General features: G+C 30.2%; 1 protein-coding gene across 1 annotated transcript in view; it reads left to right on the top strand.

The window, feature by feature from the left end:
- Positions 1-17,020, top strand: part of Ttc7 (tetratricopeptide repeat domain 7) — a 91,004-nt gene that overhangs the window by 51,059 nt on the left and 22,925 nt on the right. Inside the window, exons 13-15 of the mRNA XM_035353007.2 lie at positions 200-316; positions 431-522; positions 14,265-14,506. Coding sequence (XP_035208898.1) covers positions 200-316; positions 431-522; positions 14,265-14,506 — 451 coding nt within the window. The remainder of the gene's footprint in view (positions 1-199; positions 317-430; positions 523-14,264; positions 14,507-17,020) is intronic.

Genomic DNA, 17,020 nt, shown 5'->3' with positions numbered 1-17,020 from the left:
GAAATAATACATTTAAATTCAATTCTGAATTTTCCTTTATCAGTTCTACATCATTTTATGAATTCTTCATCACTTATATACTTTTTAAAGGTCTTTTTATCAGTAAAAACTTTTCTCATTTATAGTCTGGAAGGAAAAATTTATTAAAAGTAATTTCTAATTGTGTATTTTTATTTCATAATATTACTCTTGTTTTTAGTTTATTATGTACAAAAGCTCATTTGGAAGAACACTGTATTGGACCAGAAGTTGCTTTGCTTACAAGTAAGCAAATGTTACAGTTGTGGAAAATTGTATATGAAAGCAAGTCTACAGCGTAAGTGAAACTTTAAAATATTATTTTATATATTTTATGTGTTACTTTGGCTATATATGTGATGGAATCATTATTATTCTACTAAGCATGTACTCTTGTTTTTGATTTGATTAGTGATATTGCATCTAATGGTCTGACACGAGTTGCAAGTGACAGCAGAAGTATATTCCAGATTTACTCATCTGAATTTTCAGATGTAGACTCAGGTAACTTCAAATATATTTCTGTGTTAGTTTGTTAACCAAAAAGTGCTTAAGATTTTAAAAGGGCAGAATATATTTGTTAATTCACAATTTTTATCCTTTTTATTTCTCTGTACAAAGTAAAGAAAGTATTGTAATCATGAAAAATTTCAGATTTCAACAAAAATATCCATTTAACTGTTTTCAAATCCATTTTAACTATTTTCTTGCATGACATCTATACATATAGACAAAATAAAAGACTATTCCAAAATGGATTTTTTTTTTTTTTTTTTTTTTTTTTTTTTCCCCATAATGTACACTGCGCAAAAAAAAAGAGGGGACAGTTCTATATCTCTCATTCTATTGAGTCAATTGATGAAATTCAAATTGCGTTTTTCATGTCTTGAATGCATGACTTAGAATATGTATTAGATTTATATATAGCATGGTTCTAATACAGGTATTTTGACACAAAATCGGACTTTTTCTGAAATGACATGCCAAATTTTTTCCATATTTGAATTCTATTACTCAAATTATGCCAAACTGCCAAGTTTTGTAAATATTGCATTAGTAGTTTTTAAAAAATTAGCTCTAAAAATTTTAGCTCCTCAATGACAATTGAATTTAATATATAAGTAATGATAGCACAACATATTTGAATAGTCAATGATATCTAACTTTTAGAATTATGAATTTGCAAATACTATTTTACAGAAATCCATCTGAGGAATAAATGTTCCATTGAGGTTAGTAGCACATAGTCCAATCCTGTTGGGCTAAAAATGTAATAATACCACAATTTTTGGAGGCACTGGTGTAAGACCGTAGAGATGTAGAAGTGTAGCAATGTTGTTTAGCATAGGTACTTGATGCTTAGAGTTTCCATCCATTTTGTAGAAAAAACAGTAGAGCCGGATTAAATTCCATGTTTATTTAAATTCACATTGGTGACCACAATTCACTTGGCACTGCATTGTGCTTATTTCCAGAACAATTTTGATACTATAGCGACAGAAGCAAATATAGATGATTGCAGCAGCCTCTTAACACAGGGTTCGTACAGTCCTTAAGAGTCCTTAATTTTTTTGGAATCAATTTTTGGTCTTTAAAAGCACTTCATTTTGGAAAAAATTGCAGAAGGGCCTTAATTTTAATCATCTGAAATTTCTGTCTGTTTTTATGACTGCCATTTTGGAGGAATTTTTTTGGCAATTCGCTGACAAATATCTTTTGAATGGGTGAATGCGTTCATGGGTTATAATTTGTTCCTATTTCTAATATAAAGGTTGGGATAGAGTTTCTGAGCAAGTGTGAAATCTAAGCATTTCGAAATTATTTTTTTCTAGTGAAGAGCTCTTAAACAACTTTTCGCTTTTGGGGATGTAAATTCTTTTATCATATTGCTCTAAATTTGGCGACTTATCAACATTTTGGTGATTTTAAGATCAGTTTCTATAGAAAATTTTTAGTTTCGAGATCTGGGAACTTTTCGACTATTTTTTTAGTACATTGTAACATTGATAAATTTAATTAAAATAATGGTAATATATTGCAATTGCATTTAAGAAATAGCATTAAAATAAAGCATTTTTATTTTTTGCTGTCTTAGTATAAAGTTCCATTTTGGCCATTTATTATATAATATTTTGAATCTGAAAAATAAGTAAGGTATAATGCTTTAAAGCACAATTTAGGAAACAGTTCTTAGCAAAAGCAAAATAGTTATGTAATTAATTAAGAATATCTTTTTAATTTTTTCATGGTAAGAGTTTTCTCATGTAATTGTCTCAAATTATTCGTGAGTTTTTTCTACAAAATTAATTTTACGCTTTTTTCGTCCGTGTTTCCCCCCACACACACACAAAAAAAAATTTCTGGCTTTATGATTTATGATTTGCTGTTACCGAATTGGTAGGGTTAATTTTTCTTTAGGATTTTAGAAATTGCAGCTTCGAAAGTTTATAAAGATTTCAAGGCAAGAGTTATAGACTCACGATTCTGGAAGATTCCAGAAAAATGTGGCAAAATGAAATATGTCTCCATGGTGTTAATACATAATTTCTTACTTTTTGGAGAACATATGGAAGAACAATGAAAACATAATAGTTGAATGTTTTCTTCTGATACTAGAATCTTTTTCTTAACATTTTTATCTTTTTTTTTTTTTTTTTCTTTCTTTCTTTCTTTCTACTTTTCACTAGACACAATCATAAAATGTCAAAAATGCTTCTAATCTTATCATATGGTTGAGGCATTATAAAAAAGAATTTTTTATTAATAAAGAAATTGACAATTTAAATGATTCATCTAATATGTCGTAATGCATCATACATAGTGATGGCACTAGGCATCTTCCCACCTGATACGATCTCTGTGGATTCTAAATTCTGCTGCCTGGTGCCTTTCTAAATTCTGCTTCTAGTGCCTGTTCTAAATTCTAAAAGTTTTGACATTTCTAGATTTTGTTGCTCGATGTGTCACTAAATTCTAAAAATTCTCCCACACCAGCTCTGTAACCAGACCTTACCATATATATTTCATATTTCTTCTGATTGTTTATATTACTAAAGAAATAAAATTAGCAGCTTTCTTTATACATTCTAAATGAAAAGGAAACGGGGAAGAAAGAAAATACATTAAGAGAAAGAGAAATTATTCTTCAAAGATAATATTATGTAAATTACCCAGTTGTTTACAATTTCAGCTTTTACTATAATTTCCCATTTCTATTTTCTCACCAGAATGCAAATCACTTACACAGTTTTTAAACTGAGATTTTTGGAGTGTAAAACAAGAGTGTGTTTCTGATCTCCACTTGCTCCCTGCATTAGTTCCTGTCAGCTCTGATAACGTGTAATTATTCGTCTTTAGAATACCGCTGCTGACATTTGAATTTGCTATGACGATAGAGTTTCTGAGCCCACTTAAAATAAAATTAAATTGTATAGTCTTTGATCACTAGTCCATAATTTTAGTTTGAATTCGATTCTTCTCGTTTAATTACATCAACACGAGCTCTGATTGATTTTGTTAGCATAAGAACATGCCTTTATGTTCTAAGTTCTTTTTAAATAAGAAGCTTCTTTAAACCTGTGTCTGACTTTCTAGTTACTTTCAGACATAGGGATAATTTGCTTCACATCTGTCTGGAGGGTTTTGGACTATTTAACTTATTAACTTTTACTAAATCAAGTAAACCCTCATGGGTACATATTAGAGAGGTTAACAGGTTAGGCGATAAAACACATAAAAACTAGTGAGAACATTGTCTTGCATATTGAGACAAAGTTCCAATTGTTAGAAAAGATGCTTAAAGAGAAGGAAATTGATATAAATTAGCCAAAATATCTGGGAAGGCTTCAAATTAAAAAGACGCATTAAGTTGCTACAAAACATAAATACTTTGTAGCTTTTAATGAATCAATGCCATAAATTACATGTATTGTAAACTATGAAATGTTATTAGATTGTGATTTAATAGGGCTTTTTTAACAAATATTGTTAAAAATATAAATAAAATTGGAACTACTCTTATATTTACTCTCAGGTCGCTAAATTTCTCACCAAACACTTTTGGCAAGAAACTCCACCGTGCCATATTACTATCTAAATTTTTTGTCTACGTTTCGAACTTTAAGCCTAAAATGTCTCCAAAAACCACGTTTTTAACACACAATTTAAGCTAAAAATCCAAAACAAAAAATTTAGGTAGCAAAAACCTAACGTTTTTAACAAAAAATATTTGACAAGAATCCATGTACACAGCGATATGTTTTAACTTAAAAAAAACATCTACGAATTTCACAATCTAAGCAGTGAACAAATCTACAAACTACGCACACCTTGCTTTAATAAATTAACATAACAACAATAAATTTCAAAGACTACCATGTACACAGCATCCTGTTTAAACTTTTAAAAAAATATCTACGAATTGTACAAGCTAGGCATTGTGCACAAATCAACAAAATGAACTAAAATAATTAAAATTACAAACAATTCAAAAAACAACAATAACAACAGAAATTCATAGTAAAAAAACAATGAACATAACATTCTACAAAATAAAAACAGTAAAATAAAATGCACTTACCATAATACATTCGTTAATAAAATATCGCCGGTCACACAATATCTGTGAACTAAGGTGCAACGATTCGGCTATATTACATCTCTTTCTGTGATTCAAAATTTCGAAAGTAAAGATAAAAACTTCCTCCAAAGTTAACTTACTACAAGAAAACCACAATCTAAATTTTAAACTCCGCTGACAGCCACATACTTTACCAGCAGGCATTTGACTGCAAATCCACACAAGAACTATTAGGAACGCCTTTCTTCGTCCGAGTTCTCATAGCAGCTCCGCATTTCGGACTCCGTTTTAAAAGTCCCCCAGAAATTCCAAAAATACACTTCGATCCTCATAAACACACCCGTGAACAAAAGACTCATTACAACTCCAACATCATACCTTTTAATACTAAATTTACTTTCCACACAATATAAAGTATGCGACTGAAATCTTGCCACCACGTCTATCATTGCAACTTGGGTCATTTCAAAACACGCACCACATGAACCAATGAGCAATTAAACCACTGCAGCAAAAGAGTTAAGTTTCAATGTCAAAAGGGTTGCCATACAAACAACATCGTCCCCAAAACCAGCGCAGAATATATATCGCCACATTTGGTGATCTTAGGGCGAATATAAGAGTAGAGCCATAAAATTCATAATGACTAAGGTTATCTAATACCTAATTTAATTACTTATAACTAATTGGCTGCCTTTTAAAATTATCTCTATATTTTAAAGCGAGTTATTGCCTTTCATTAACCCTTATCGTGGTCACAGGATAAAACACAAAAATGTAAAAATTCATGTAAAGCATATTCTTCACATCTAGTGAGACTTAAAATAGTGCAAAACAACTTGTCACCTCTGATGCTTTAGTGGATTATTAGGACCTTAAACTAAATTAACTAAGTTCCAGGCCCTGGGAAGCTACGACACTAACTGACACAGACACAGCTAACTTTCAAAACTTGTGAACCGTGCTTACATCAGGCCTTTCAGGTTTGTTCTGATCAGCAGATCTCTCTCTAGGCAAGAAGGAGCGTCGGTAACAGCCAGTCTTTTGTTTTGAATCAAGCTGATTGTGATTTTACTTCTTACTTTAACCTATGTCGCTTGACATAAAATCTACTTACTATTTACTAAACCCCTAGAGTGAGCAAGTATGTAACAATATGACACATTAAAAAAAAATCAACATAAAGCTAACTGTTAGTAAAACCTAAATAAAATGTCCTTTATCTTCTTTCAAATATGTCCAATTATTATGAGTGTAAAATATTTAATGCTTCTTGATAAATTTCATAAAGTTTATTTTATTCTCAAACTGATTAATTATTATGTTAATTATGTTTAATAATATAGCATCCTACTTATGGGTCTATTTTATTTTTAGGATGGTATTACAAAAGTGAAATTCAGCGTAGATAATATTTTTAATTGAATTTATTCAGCTCCCATGTGCTTATAGGTCCTTAATTTTTTTCATTAATAGTCCTTAAAAGTACTTAATTTCCATGTGTAGAAATGTGTACGAACCCTGTAACAGGATGAAAGCTTAAGCGAAAAGTGAGAGAGTAGGGCAGACACATCATTCTGAAAATAATTGGAAAATTTTTAAAGTTCAGATTTTTAAACAATAATCTTATTCACAAAGTAATTCCAAAATTCATAACTTGTTAGCGAAATAATTCCAAAATTTTTAACATGAATTCAAAATTTTTGACAAAACTTATACTTACTAATAACAATAAATTTTAATAATCTTCCTTGAATAAAATCTTAGAATACTTATACATTCAATTTGATGTTTTGGTAGAGCAGTGCTACATTACATTTTCAGATTTAAAATATAACAAATTATTGAGCAAGTTATCCACAATGATGCAGCTGAAGAGAAACTCAGACCTTTTTATCACGTAACATCAAAACACATTTGGACATTAAATTTGGAAGCGAAGAAATTAATCACAATTCGACACCATATTTAATAATATTTCACTTTCCAAATAACATAAGCACCTTTGAAGATGCCATTAAATCAGTTTCATACTTGTTGGAGAAAACACTGCCTGTTAAAAGAAATTTTTGGGCACCACACATTCGATGTTACAGTGACCTTGGCCTAATTTGGAATTCGGGTTGTGATGAAAAGTTTATTTTTATTTTATCCATGAGTTGAACCATGATAAAATAGTTGAATAACCTTTGCATTGGGAGTTCCACATACTTGAGACGCGCCAAAAAATGTAATGATAGCGCAACATATCTGAATAGTTGATGATATCTAACTTTTAGAATTATGAATTTGCAGATACTATTTTACAGAAATCCAACTGAGGAATAAATGTAGCATTGTTGTTTAGCGTAGATACTTGATGCTTAGAGCATCCATCCATTTTGAAGAAGAAACAGTCAAGCCGGATTAAATTCCATATATTATTAAATTCACATTGGTGGCCACAATTCACATGGCACTCTAACGTTCCTATTTCCAGAACAATTTCGATACTATAGTGACAGAAGCGAATATAAATGATTGCAGCAGTCTCTTAGCAGGATGAAAGCGTGGGTGAAAAGAGAGAGAGAGTGCCGCAGTAGTAATGCAGATAAAAAGGGAGTGAATCAAAGTTTTGGTTTACAATTATTTTGATTCACCAAACGATATCTGCGTTAAGGGTTTCGTAAGATCGCATGATTAATTTGAATGACACAGTTTAGATTTATAATGCTATTTTTAAGACACAGATAAGTCCACAAATGAAAAATAAAAGAGGTTATAGTCAATTAAAATTAGAAGTTTGCTTTCATATTTTTATCTTACATATATTTATCAATATCTCTTTTTGTTATTAAACTTATTTAATTCTTCCTTTCATATTTTGAAATTTAGGTTCATTTCAAATAAAATTTGCCTATTTTTTATGATTTATTTTTTTAATTTGCATTTTAAAATAATTTTTATAAATTTTTAGAAAAAGTTTTAAATTACAACCTGTAAAAGTTTTGCCATCATCTTAAAGTAGATCTATTTCTAAACATACCTGCAAAAAATTAGAGTTTTTAATTCAAAATTTCCTAAGATATATGTGAATTTACATTTTAGCGTGTTTCGAAATTTGGCATATTTAGTGTAAACAAACAATAATAATGAAAATGTGGTTTCTGCACTTTGTTAAAATTATTTGAAAGTATGAACGATGACTTTTCTTCCGCTCATGGACAATGAAGAAAAAGGAAAGGAAAATAGGGTGCTATGAATAAAGAAGTTCGCCAAGGAAATTATTCTTGGTGCAACTGGAAAAAATTTGCCAAGATAAATTTTTTAATTTTTCACCAAAAATTACAAAATTCAATATCTAGGCATAATTTGAGTCGTAAAAACAAAATATAGGAAAAAAATTTATATGTTATTTCAGAAATAGTCTGATTTCTGTAAAAATACCCATGTTAGAATAATGCTATATATAAATCTAATATATATCCTAAGTCGCACTTTCAAGACATGAAAAACGCAATTTGAATTTCATCAATCGGCCCAGTAGAACGGGAGATATAGAACTGTCCCATTTTTTTTTTTCGCAGTGTAAATATATATATATCTAACCTAACTCAAAAACTATTAGCTATAGAACCTTGAATTTTGTATGGAACTGCTATAACGTCTAGTTATATACCTTCCTTTTTTATTACAATCAGCAGTACCAAAAGTATATATATATATATGTATGTCTATATAATTACAAAACAGTTTCTTTAAAAAAACATAATATAATCATTTATAAAACCTAACATAATAATAGTACGTATATATATAGATAGAGTACAAAGTCTGAAATCCGGACTCGTCAGGACTTCGGCGATTCCGGATTTGGGATTTTTCCGGAAGATCATAAGTTTAAATCTAGTAAGATGGCATGTAGAAATTATAAAATTAAAAATATGAAAATGTGATTTATGAAGTATTTGTGAACTGGAAGTTGATCTGTCAGCACTATTCTTATCTTCAGGGCAGATGTTTTTATTTTATTTGGCTTATAATTCCTTAATGTAGTATTTCATCTCGATGTACTCCATCTTTGATATGATTTAAATCAAATTCCTTGTCATTATAAATATCGCGAATACACATCAAATAGTTTTCTGGTTGCAATTTTCTAATTTCGACTATGCGTAATGTATGTTTTATGCATGTGCGCGGTGAAAGAAATGTTTAATAAAGTAAACAAATAATCAGTTTTTTTTTTTTTTTTTGTTGTTTTGTAAATTTTGATACTTTTTAGAACATAATTGCTCTTTATTTCATAAATTACGGTTTCATAGTTTTAATTTTATAATTTCTGTATGCCATCTTACCAGATTTAAATTGATGATCTATAATCCGGAATCGCTGAAGTCCCGACGAGTCCGAATTAAAGACTTTTGACTGTATAATAAATAATGATGTATCTATGTGGAATGTTTCAGTTTGAGATGCATGCCAAGCAGATACGCAGCAATGGAGCGAAATTACTGATCGTACAAATTTATGCTAAGATGATTGTTTCTTTAATAACAAGGTATTTTATTTACTGTCAAAGTGAAATTAAGAATCGGGATTCTCCAGATGTTTTATTATGCGAAGAGGGGGGAGTCAAATGTGCATGAGTAAAGCCTATGAGAAAAAACTTTGTTTGTGGTTTTGAGGTCCGGATTTTAGATTATTCCGTGTAATGGACGTCCGGATTTCAGACTTTGTATTGTATATGAATTTAACAAATATTCTCTATTGTATAAGGCTAATTTAAATTTTAAATTATGAAAATTCAGTTGTATTATATATGCACCCACTCCATTACCCAGCCTTAATTTTTGATTTTTGAAATCGTTGGCCATAGACTTATACTTTCAGTTACAGAAGTGTTTTAAATGACAAAAATATTTATGTTTTGGTAATTTCAAATTAAAAAAAAATACTAAAATCCTGCTTTGTATACATATATTTGGGAAAGTATTATGCTTGTTACAGAAAAATAAAAATACAAGAAAATGCTATAGTACAAAAATTGACCGGGATATTTAATTTCAAAATTTGCAGTTTTTGATGTCAATTTCAACTTGCCTTAACGTAAGAAGTCAGTTAATTTAGAATAATTTGAGGAAATAAATTTAAATGAAGTGCAACAAAAAGTGTGTGTAATTTAATAGGCTTACAAAGAAATCATGTGGTGTCCACATCAGATTTTTTATATCAAATTTATATTGATATATTAAATGCTGAAAATTTTATTGATTTTTCTTGACTAATTCAAAATATTCAGACCAGGCTTAGCTTTTTACGCAGTAATTGTGGTATTAAAAAATAATATAATAATTCAGATGTTTTTGCAAGTGCAAATGAATTACGCTTAAATAAGTGAAATTATGCCAATTTGCCAAAACACTTAAATAAGTCAATTTATGTCAGCTTGCGAAAGGATTTAACCCGTTCATTACGGGCGTATCATATGTTCATCAGCAGCGAACATTACCTCACGGCCGGGTGTGTCATATTTGAATCGGATATTTAATTCACTCTACTGGCCAGGCGTACCACATTTGACTTTTTAGATAGAACGTTTAATTAATATTTTTTGTTGCCGCTAGATGCGCCTGTTATGGGGAAATATATCGAAAGTTAAGTATGTTTACCTTCATTTCTATGCAATGATTTTTATATTTGTATTTTGTTTCGGAATGAGAGTGAGATTCATTTCGTTTCGGAATGGGTGGGTGTTGAGCAATGTAATCTCTTTAACTGCCTCATTTGATATAATATAAACAAATGCACGTGCTCTCACTGCATTGAGGTACTTTTTAATTTTATTTTTGCGATATAGTGGGATAGACGTTCTATCATTAGAGAGTTTTTTTAGTACTCTTACATTTTTCCTTTTTTTCATTACTTTTAGATTTTCGTGCTTTGAGATGAATACTTTTAATGGTCTGGTCTGGTCTGCACGGTTATTGCCGAAATATCATACGTATGCGCAATTTGTCCGGCTCAAGAAAATGACACATGACATTAATCTTCATGACAATTAGATAAGGTCAGAGGTGGTAACAGGGGGCGACCATGAGTCGCAAAGCCTTTGAGAGGCAAGAGCAACAAGAAGCGCACGATTCAGGAGCTGTGAGGATACTGCCCTGTATATTTGTGTTGTTGCATAAATTAAATTAAATTACAGAAACACATCAGACAAATAATTCAAAACATATTAAATGTAATACAATGGTAGCGAAACGCATCTATTTTAATGGCAAACGAAAGCAGTATCTAAACGTAGAATATACACAATCGCTAATTCGTTAGTGTTGAGTAATGTAATGGCTCTTACTGCTCATTTTATATAAACAAATGAACATGTTCTCGATGCTCTGGAATGCTTTTAATTTAATTTATTAATTTTTCTTATTTTTATTTTATTTATTTATTTATTTATTTATCGGTTATAGTGGAGTAGATGTTCTGTCATTAGAGACATTTTTACTACTCTTTGAGTTTTCCGGCATTGAGACGAATATTTTGTATCGCTTAGCAAAAGTTTTTTTTTTTTTTTTTTTTTTTTTTTTTTTTTTTTTTTTTTTTAAATGGCAAAATGAAAGCACTATCTAACCGTAGAACATATACAAATGCTAAATGAGTTAAATTTGTTGAGTAAAATAGCAGCAGATATTATATTCCTGTGACTAGTGCAACTTGGACTTCACGTACACCCATCTTTAAAAGAATATCATACACTGTCTCATTTTGAATCATTGCTTACTTTTCGTTGTTTGCTCCTTGAATTTTTATGAAAGACACTTTTAATATTTTAAAATTTTTATTTTGTGTTGTGTTAAATAAAATCTGCGATTGTTTGGATATTTTTCCATATATATTTATTTGTGGGATAAGGGGAAAATTATACAGTACAAAGTCCGTAATCCGGGACTAATCCTTAAGGGACTTCGGTGATTCCCGATTAGGGGTTTTTCTGGATTATAGCTCATTAATTTAAATCTGGTAAGATGGCAGGCAGAAATTATACAATTACAAATATGAAACCATAATTTATGAAATAAAGAGCAGTTATGATCTAAAGAGCATTAAATTTTACAAAAAAAAAGCTTAATATTTATTTGTTTACTTTATTAAACATTTCTTCCAAAGCACGCATGCGCAATGTATGAGCATTCTCTACGCGCATACGTAAAGTTTGTGGCTTTGAGGTCCAGATTATAGATAATGGATGAATAATGGGTGTCCGGATTACAGACTTTGTACTGTATTATTCTAGAATGAGTATTTTATAAAATGTTTAAGGAAAATATAATAATAAAAGCTTAAAGTTAATTCTGACGACTACTTGAATGTTTTCATAATGTACCCAAAATTGGATGACAAATTTCGCTTATACGAATTTTTTTCCAAAGTTAGGCTTAGCAGCGTAAATTGCCCATCCAGGACGATGCATCCGGTTAACGCACTGTCCCAAGAAAATGCTTCGGTAACAGAGGTGCCCGTCGCAAACGGGTTAAAAGCTAACTAATGCATATAGTATAAATGCAAAAAAATTTTAAAATATTCTAAATGTTGTCGTTTTTGAATGTGTGAAATAGGATTCCATGGGTTGTAGATCACAATGAAATGTTGGAAAAGGAACCGTAAAAAAATAGGGATTGTCTGTATTTCTTTATTCCATTGTATTTTTTTGCTGTGTATCTTGAAATATTCTAAACTTTTTAAGCTTGTTCTAAAAGACCAATTTGATTTTATTCTATAGATTTTCACCTAACCTACAAATATAATGACTGGAAATAATTAAATCTGAAATATCTTCAAATTAATGAACTGATTTTTTGCTAGTGCTCTTTATTTTGTTAATGTTCCAAAAAGGCAATAGACTTTTTGTCTCTGTAAGTAATGGGAAACTTTCCATCTAGCAACCATTGGCTTATATGTTGCAGGTCGTACACAGAATTCAAATGCAAACCCTTCCTGACAGATAGCCACCAAAGCCATCTGACAGTTTATAGCTGTAATTTCTGATAAGCCGTCCAACTTGTCTTAACTGCATGTCAAAAGTATCAATAATTCAGATCTAGCCTCCTTTTGATTCATAGCTTAAGTTGCAAGTTTATTAGTCCTTTAATTTTCTTTTCATTATTACATCACTAGCTCTTGCATGTCATATCTCGAGCTTTCCAGAAATCTCCCTGGTGAAATGACTATAATTGAATACAGGTAATCATGCCATGTTTAGTGTAATGGAACTTGCATCGATTTCAGTGGCAGTAGCTAGTATGCAGATCTAGTAAGAGTTCATGGTTCCTTCGTTAGATCATGATGCATATAATTAATGTACAAATAATATTATTTACATTTTAGTAGGGTGATATCAGCATATGGTTAATGGCAATATAAACAATAACAAAAATACTGCACATTCTACAGGTTATATTTGTTTCTCTCATTTTTCAATTGTTTATGTTTTTATAGGTGCATATAAATATATATTCTGATTTACACTTTTTATAGCAAGATTGTGTTCAATATTGATTAACCCCTTGAGGACCAGTACACGGAGAACAAAGCGCAGCCATGGGACCAAATCCCCCAAAATGGAACGTTGCCACCGACCCACGCATTTCCAGCAGTTAAGCCTACTTTTACAATAAAATACATATAAAATCAGCATTTTTAATGTAATTACCTCAGTTTTTAAAGTTACATATTTAATATACTAATTCTTAATATGTATTAATATAAAGAATATCACATTAATAGAAATAAGTGAAACATGCAAAATACTAAAATTATAACTATAGGCATGAAAACAAATATTATACACATGAAAACAAAATGTAAAAGAAAATTAAGCAATAATTATCTGTAAGTAATTAAATTTCAATTTAATAATTCTGCTGTGTGTGGAATAATTCAAAATGAGGATCAACACATATGACAATGATGGTTTTTTTCACTAAGCAGGTAAGATGCATTACGCATTGGGAAAACAGATGCCTTCCCTCTTCTGTGTAATAATGCTGTAAAGTTACCTTTTAATTAACCAATAAAGTTATTTAATTTTATGTTAGGTTTTAAAATAAATGTAAAAAAGGACAACAGGTCTGAGTTTTTCCATCACGGAAGTTAGGCAACGTTGCACCCGCTTTAGTCAGCTAAATGTGTTTTCCCACATTTTCTTTTAACAAAAAAACAAAAAAAAAAAGAAAGAAAAGAAAGAAAAGAAGAAAGAAAAGAAGAAGAAGCATAAGTGAAAACATTGAGCTGGATGCACTTCCCACATTCTAATAACAAAAGGTGCAAAGAATAAAAATAAAGACAGAAAAAAAAAAAAAAACATAGCGAAATAAACAACCACACCAGTGTCCCTTTAGCTTAAAGAGCTGTGATTTTTCAGTTTGTTTACACCAATAAATCTATCAAAACCAGAACAGAACAGAAACTAATGCTGATACATGAAGGTCAAAAGCCACATATCTTAACCAAAGTGAAAACCGTTACCATTTAGCACCATCTACTGGCATTTAAAAACTAAAATAATAATAATAAAAAAAAAAGTTCTGTTTTTCAAGTTATGCATATGCGATGTTGGTCCTGAACGGGTTAAGGAAAAATTAGTTTCAGCTACTTTTTAGCTTTTTATCTGTGTAATTCATAGGCTCTCCAGCTGGAAATACTTGTACTGCGGCGGCAAGAGTGGAGCAAGCTTTGTCTGAAGTTGCATCTTCAATTAGTGGTTTTCAGCCAAAGCCAGGTCCTCAGTATGTCTGGTTATTACAGCTGCATATTTGGTTGCTAATAGTAGATTTGTATCTTCGACTTGGTCAACTGAAAGAAGCTGAAGCATCAATTAATGAAGCAAATGCATTGTTTCCTTTATCTCATCAGCTTATGGTTATGGTAAGTTTATAGTTATCTCCATAATTATAGAACTGAAAATGTTCTTGAAATCTCAGAATTTAGTAACATAGAAGATTAAATATTTGTGCTAAATTTCTGGGAATATTCATAATAAATGAGTAAATCTATAAAATTCTTTATCATAAAGATTAAGATTTTGTGCATATAATTTATGCCTCATTGTGAATCTAACATTTGTATTTTTTTTCATATGATGGGCTTTATGTGTGTATGTAATACAGAATATTTCACTTATTCCCAACCCATGATTTTTCCTTATAAAACTTCCAAACAAATGGATGCAGTATAGTGACGTATCCAGATGTATAAGTATTACAGTCTCGTATTAAGTGGTTACTGTTTGCACAAGGCATGCTTATATTGGGTCAGTCCAATTCATGCACATTTTTGGTAAATTTTTAAATAATATAAAGAAGCACAATTTAGCATTTTAATCGATTATATAAATTCCTCCATTATCTACAATGTCTCGCCATCTTAAAGGCAGCTTTTTTTATTTTATTGCTGTAGAAAGACTCTGGTTTTGATACAAAAAAACTTGAAAGTTCATTGTGTCATCCTGTTTAGAATTTAATTTTTTCCCCTGTAAAAAATTTTGTAAGGCACGAAATAATAATAAAGCTATTTTCTTAATATTGAAAATCACTTGGGTCAATATCTGGGGAGTAAGCAGGATGTGGCAAAAGCTCCCAATTAAATTCACTAATTTTTTGCAGCATTGTTCGAGCCATATGCAGTCTTGCGTTATCATGATGAAACAACACTTTCTTGATATTCACCAATCATGGACGTTTTCTGATCAATTCTGAGTTTAGACGGCAAAGTTGTTCACTATAAACTTCTGAATTAATCATTTGATTTGGTTCTAACAGTTTAAAATGTCCTGAACGGGGTTCATCATCAATGCTGCTTTTTCCAACTTTAAATTTTTTAAACCATTTCTGGGCAGTCCTTACACTAATAGTGTGTTCACCATGTACACTATTAATTTTTATCGCTGCAAACCTGGCAGATTCACCACACGAAAATAAAAAACTTAGCACAGTACGTTTGTACTGATTATCTATATTCATCTTCTATGGATACTAAAATGTGTTTGATATTTATGAAAATTGGTGATGAACTGAATAATATGTTAGTCAAATGATGACAAGTTTCAACAGGTTCAAAATTGTATTATTTTAGTAAATGCGTCATAGTGAATTCCACACATACTCTTAATGCGCACGAACTTATGGACTGACCCGATACATACATGCCTTTGCATGTTATGGAAGGTGTTCTCCCATATTTGCAGTCGCAATAGTTTCCCTTTCAGCATGCCTCGTAAGAAGAAATCTAGTGGAGGTAAGATTAGGCAACTATGGGTGCCAAAATATTAAGAAAATAGCTTTATTTTTTGTAGAAGGAAATAATTTCAGCCATGTTGATGTTAGAAGTATAGCACATGTTGCTGAAACTGGCCCATATGGGCCTCTTCATGATCAAACTGATTTGTAAACTTATGAAAATTTTCATCTATGGTCATAATATCCATCATTGTGGCTAAGAAGATAAGACAATAACAAGGCGCTCCTACAGAGTAGACCGTACTGTAATTTTTGCATCATAAAGAGGTGTCTAATGCATTGTCTGAAGCTGCTTATTAAATGACATTCAAGTATTCTGAGAACTCACTTTTGCATACTTAGGTGGAATCATACTTTACAAAAGGATCACTTGAAACCTTTTCTGTTGATTGCAAGATTTCTTCTCTTGCAGAGCAGTAGCAGGATAAGCATTAAAAAAATTAGAATCAGCTTTAGCGAAGTCTTTCTGAAATCTCTGGACTGTTATTTTATGTGATATTTTATATTACAGTACACTGCAATTATTATTCACACAAATTGATAAGTTTTGCCATCATGAAAACATAATATTTTTAATTTAGTTTTCTTGGGGCTTGCCAAATAACTATTTTCCAAAGTATCATCTTTTAAGAGATCTCTAATTTATATTTCAAATTATAGTAATACTGTGTACAAATTGAGCATTTTAAAAATGATAAATTTTCTTCTTAATAATTTGAAATATATGTGCTTTATTTATAATTTATATAATTGATATGTATTATAAACATTACTGAAATTAATTTAGAAAAATATTTTTATATCTGTATATCACGTACCCGATAGTTTGTTCCCCTTGACAAGCCAATTAATCTACAGTCAATAACAATGGCTACCTTTTTAGTTCTTTAAATATTACTTTTTAATTTTATTTTTAGAATTTTTTTATAATTTTTCCACTTGAAAATATTTCTATATAGATTATTAAAATACTTTTGCTACAATAGAAATCTAAATAACTTATAATTAAAATATTGACCCAAATTTATTCCATTAATTCATCATATTAATTAAATTTATTTTCCTTGGAGATGATATGTAAAAAACTTTCCTGATAATAAATTATATGTATTTAAAATATACCTGTGTGTATATCTGTGTTGTA

The sequence above is a fragment of the Stegodyphus dumicola genome, chromosome 6 (genome assembly GCF_044657685.1).
Source record: "Stegodyphus dumicola isolate Sdum_Otavi_A_Nest chromosome 6, ASM4465768v1".
In the NCBI taxonomy this organism is placed as follows: domain Eukaryota; kingdom Metazoa; phylum Arthropoda; class Arachnida; order Araneae; family Eresidae; genus Stegodyphus; species Stegodyphus dumicola.
This window is presented reverse-complemented; position numbering and strand designations above follow the sequence as displayed.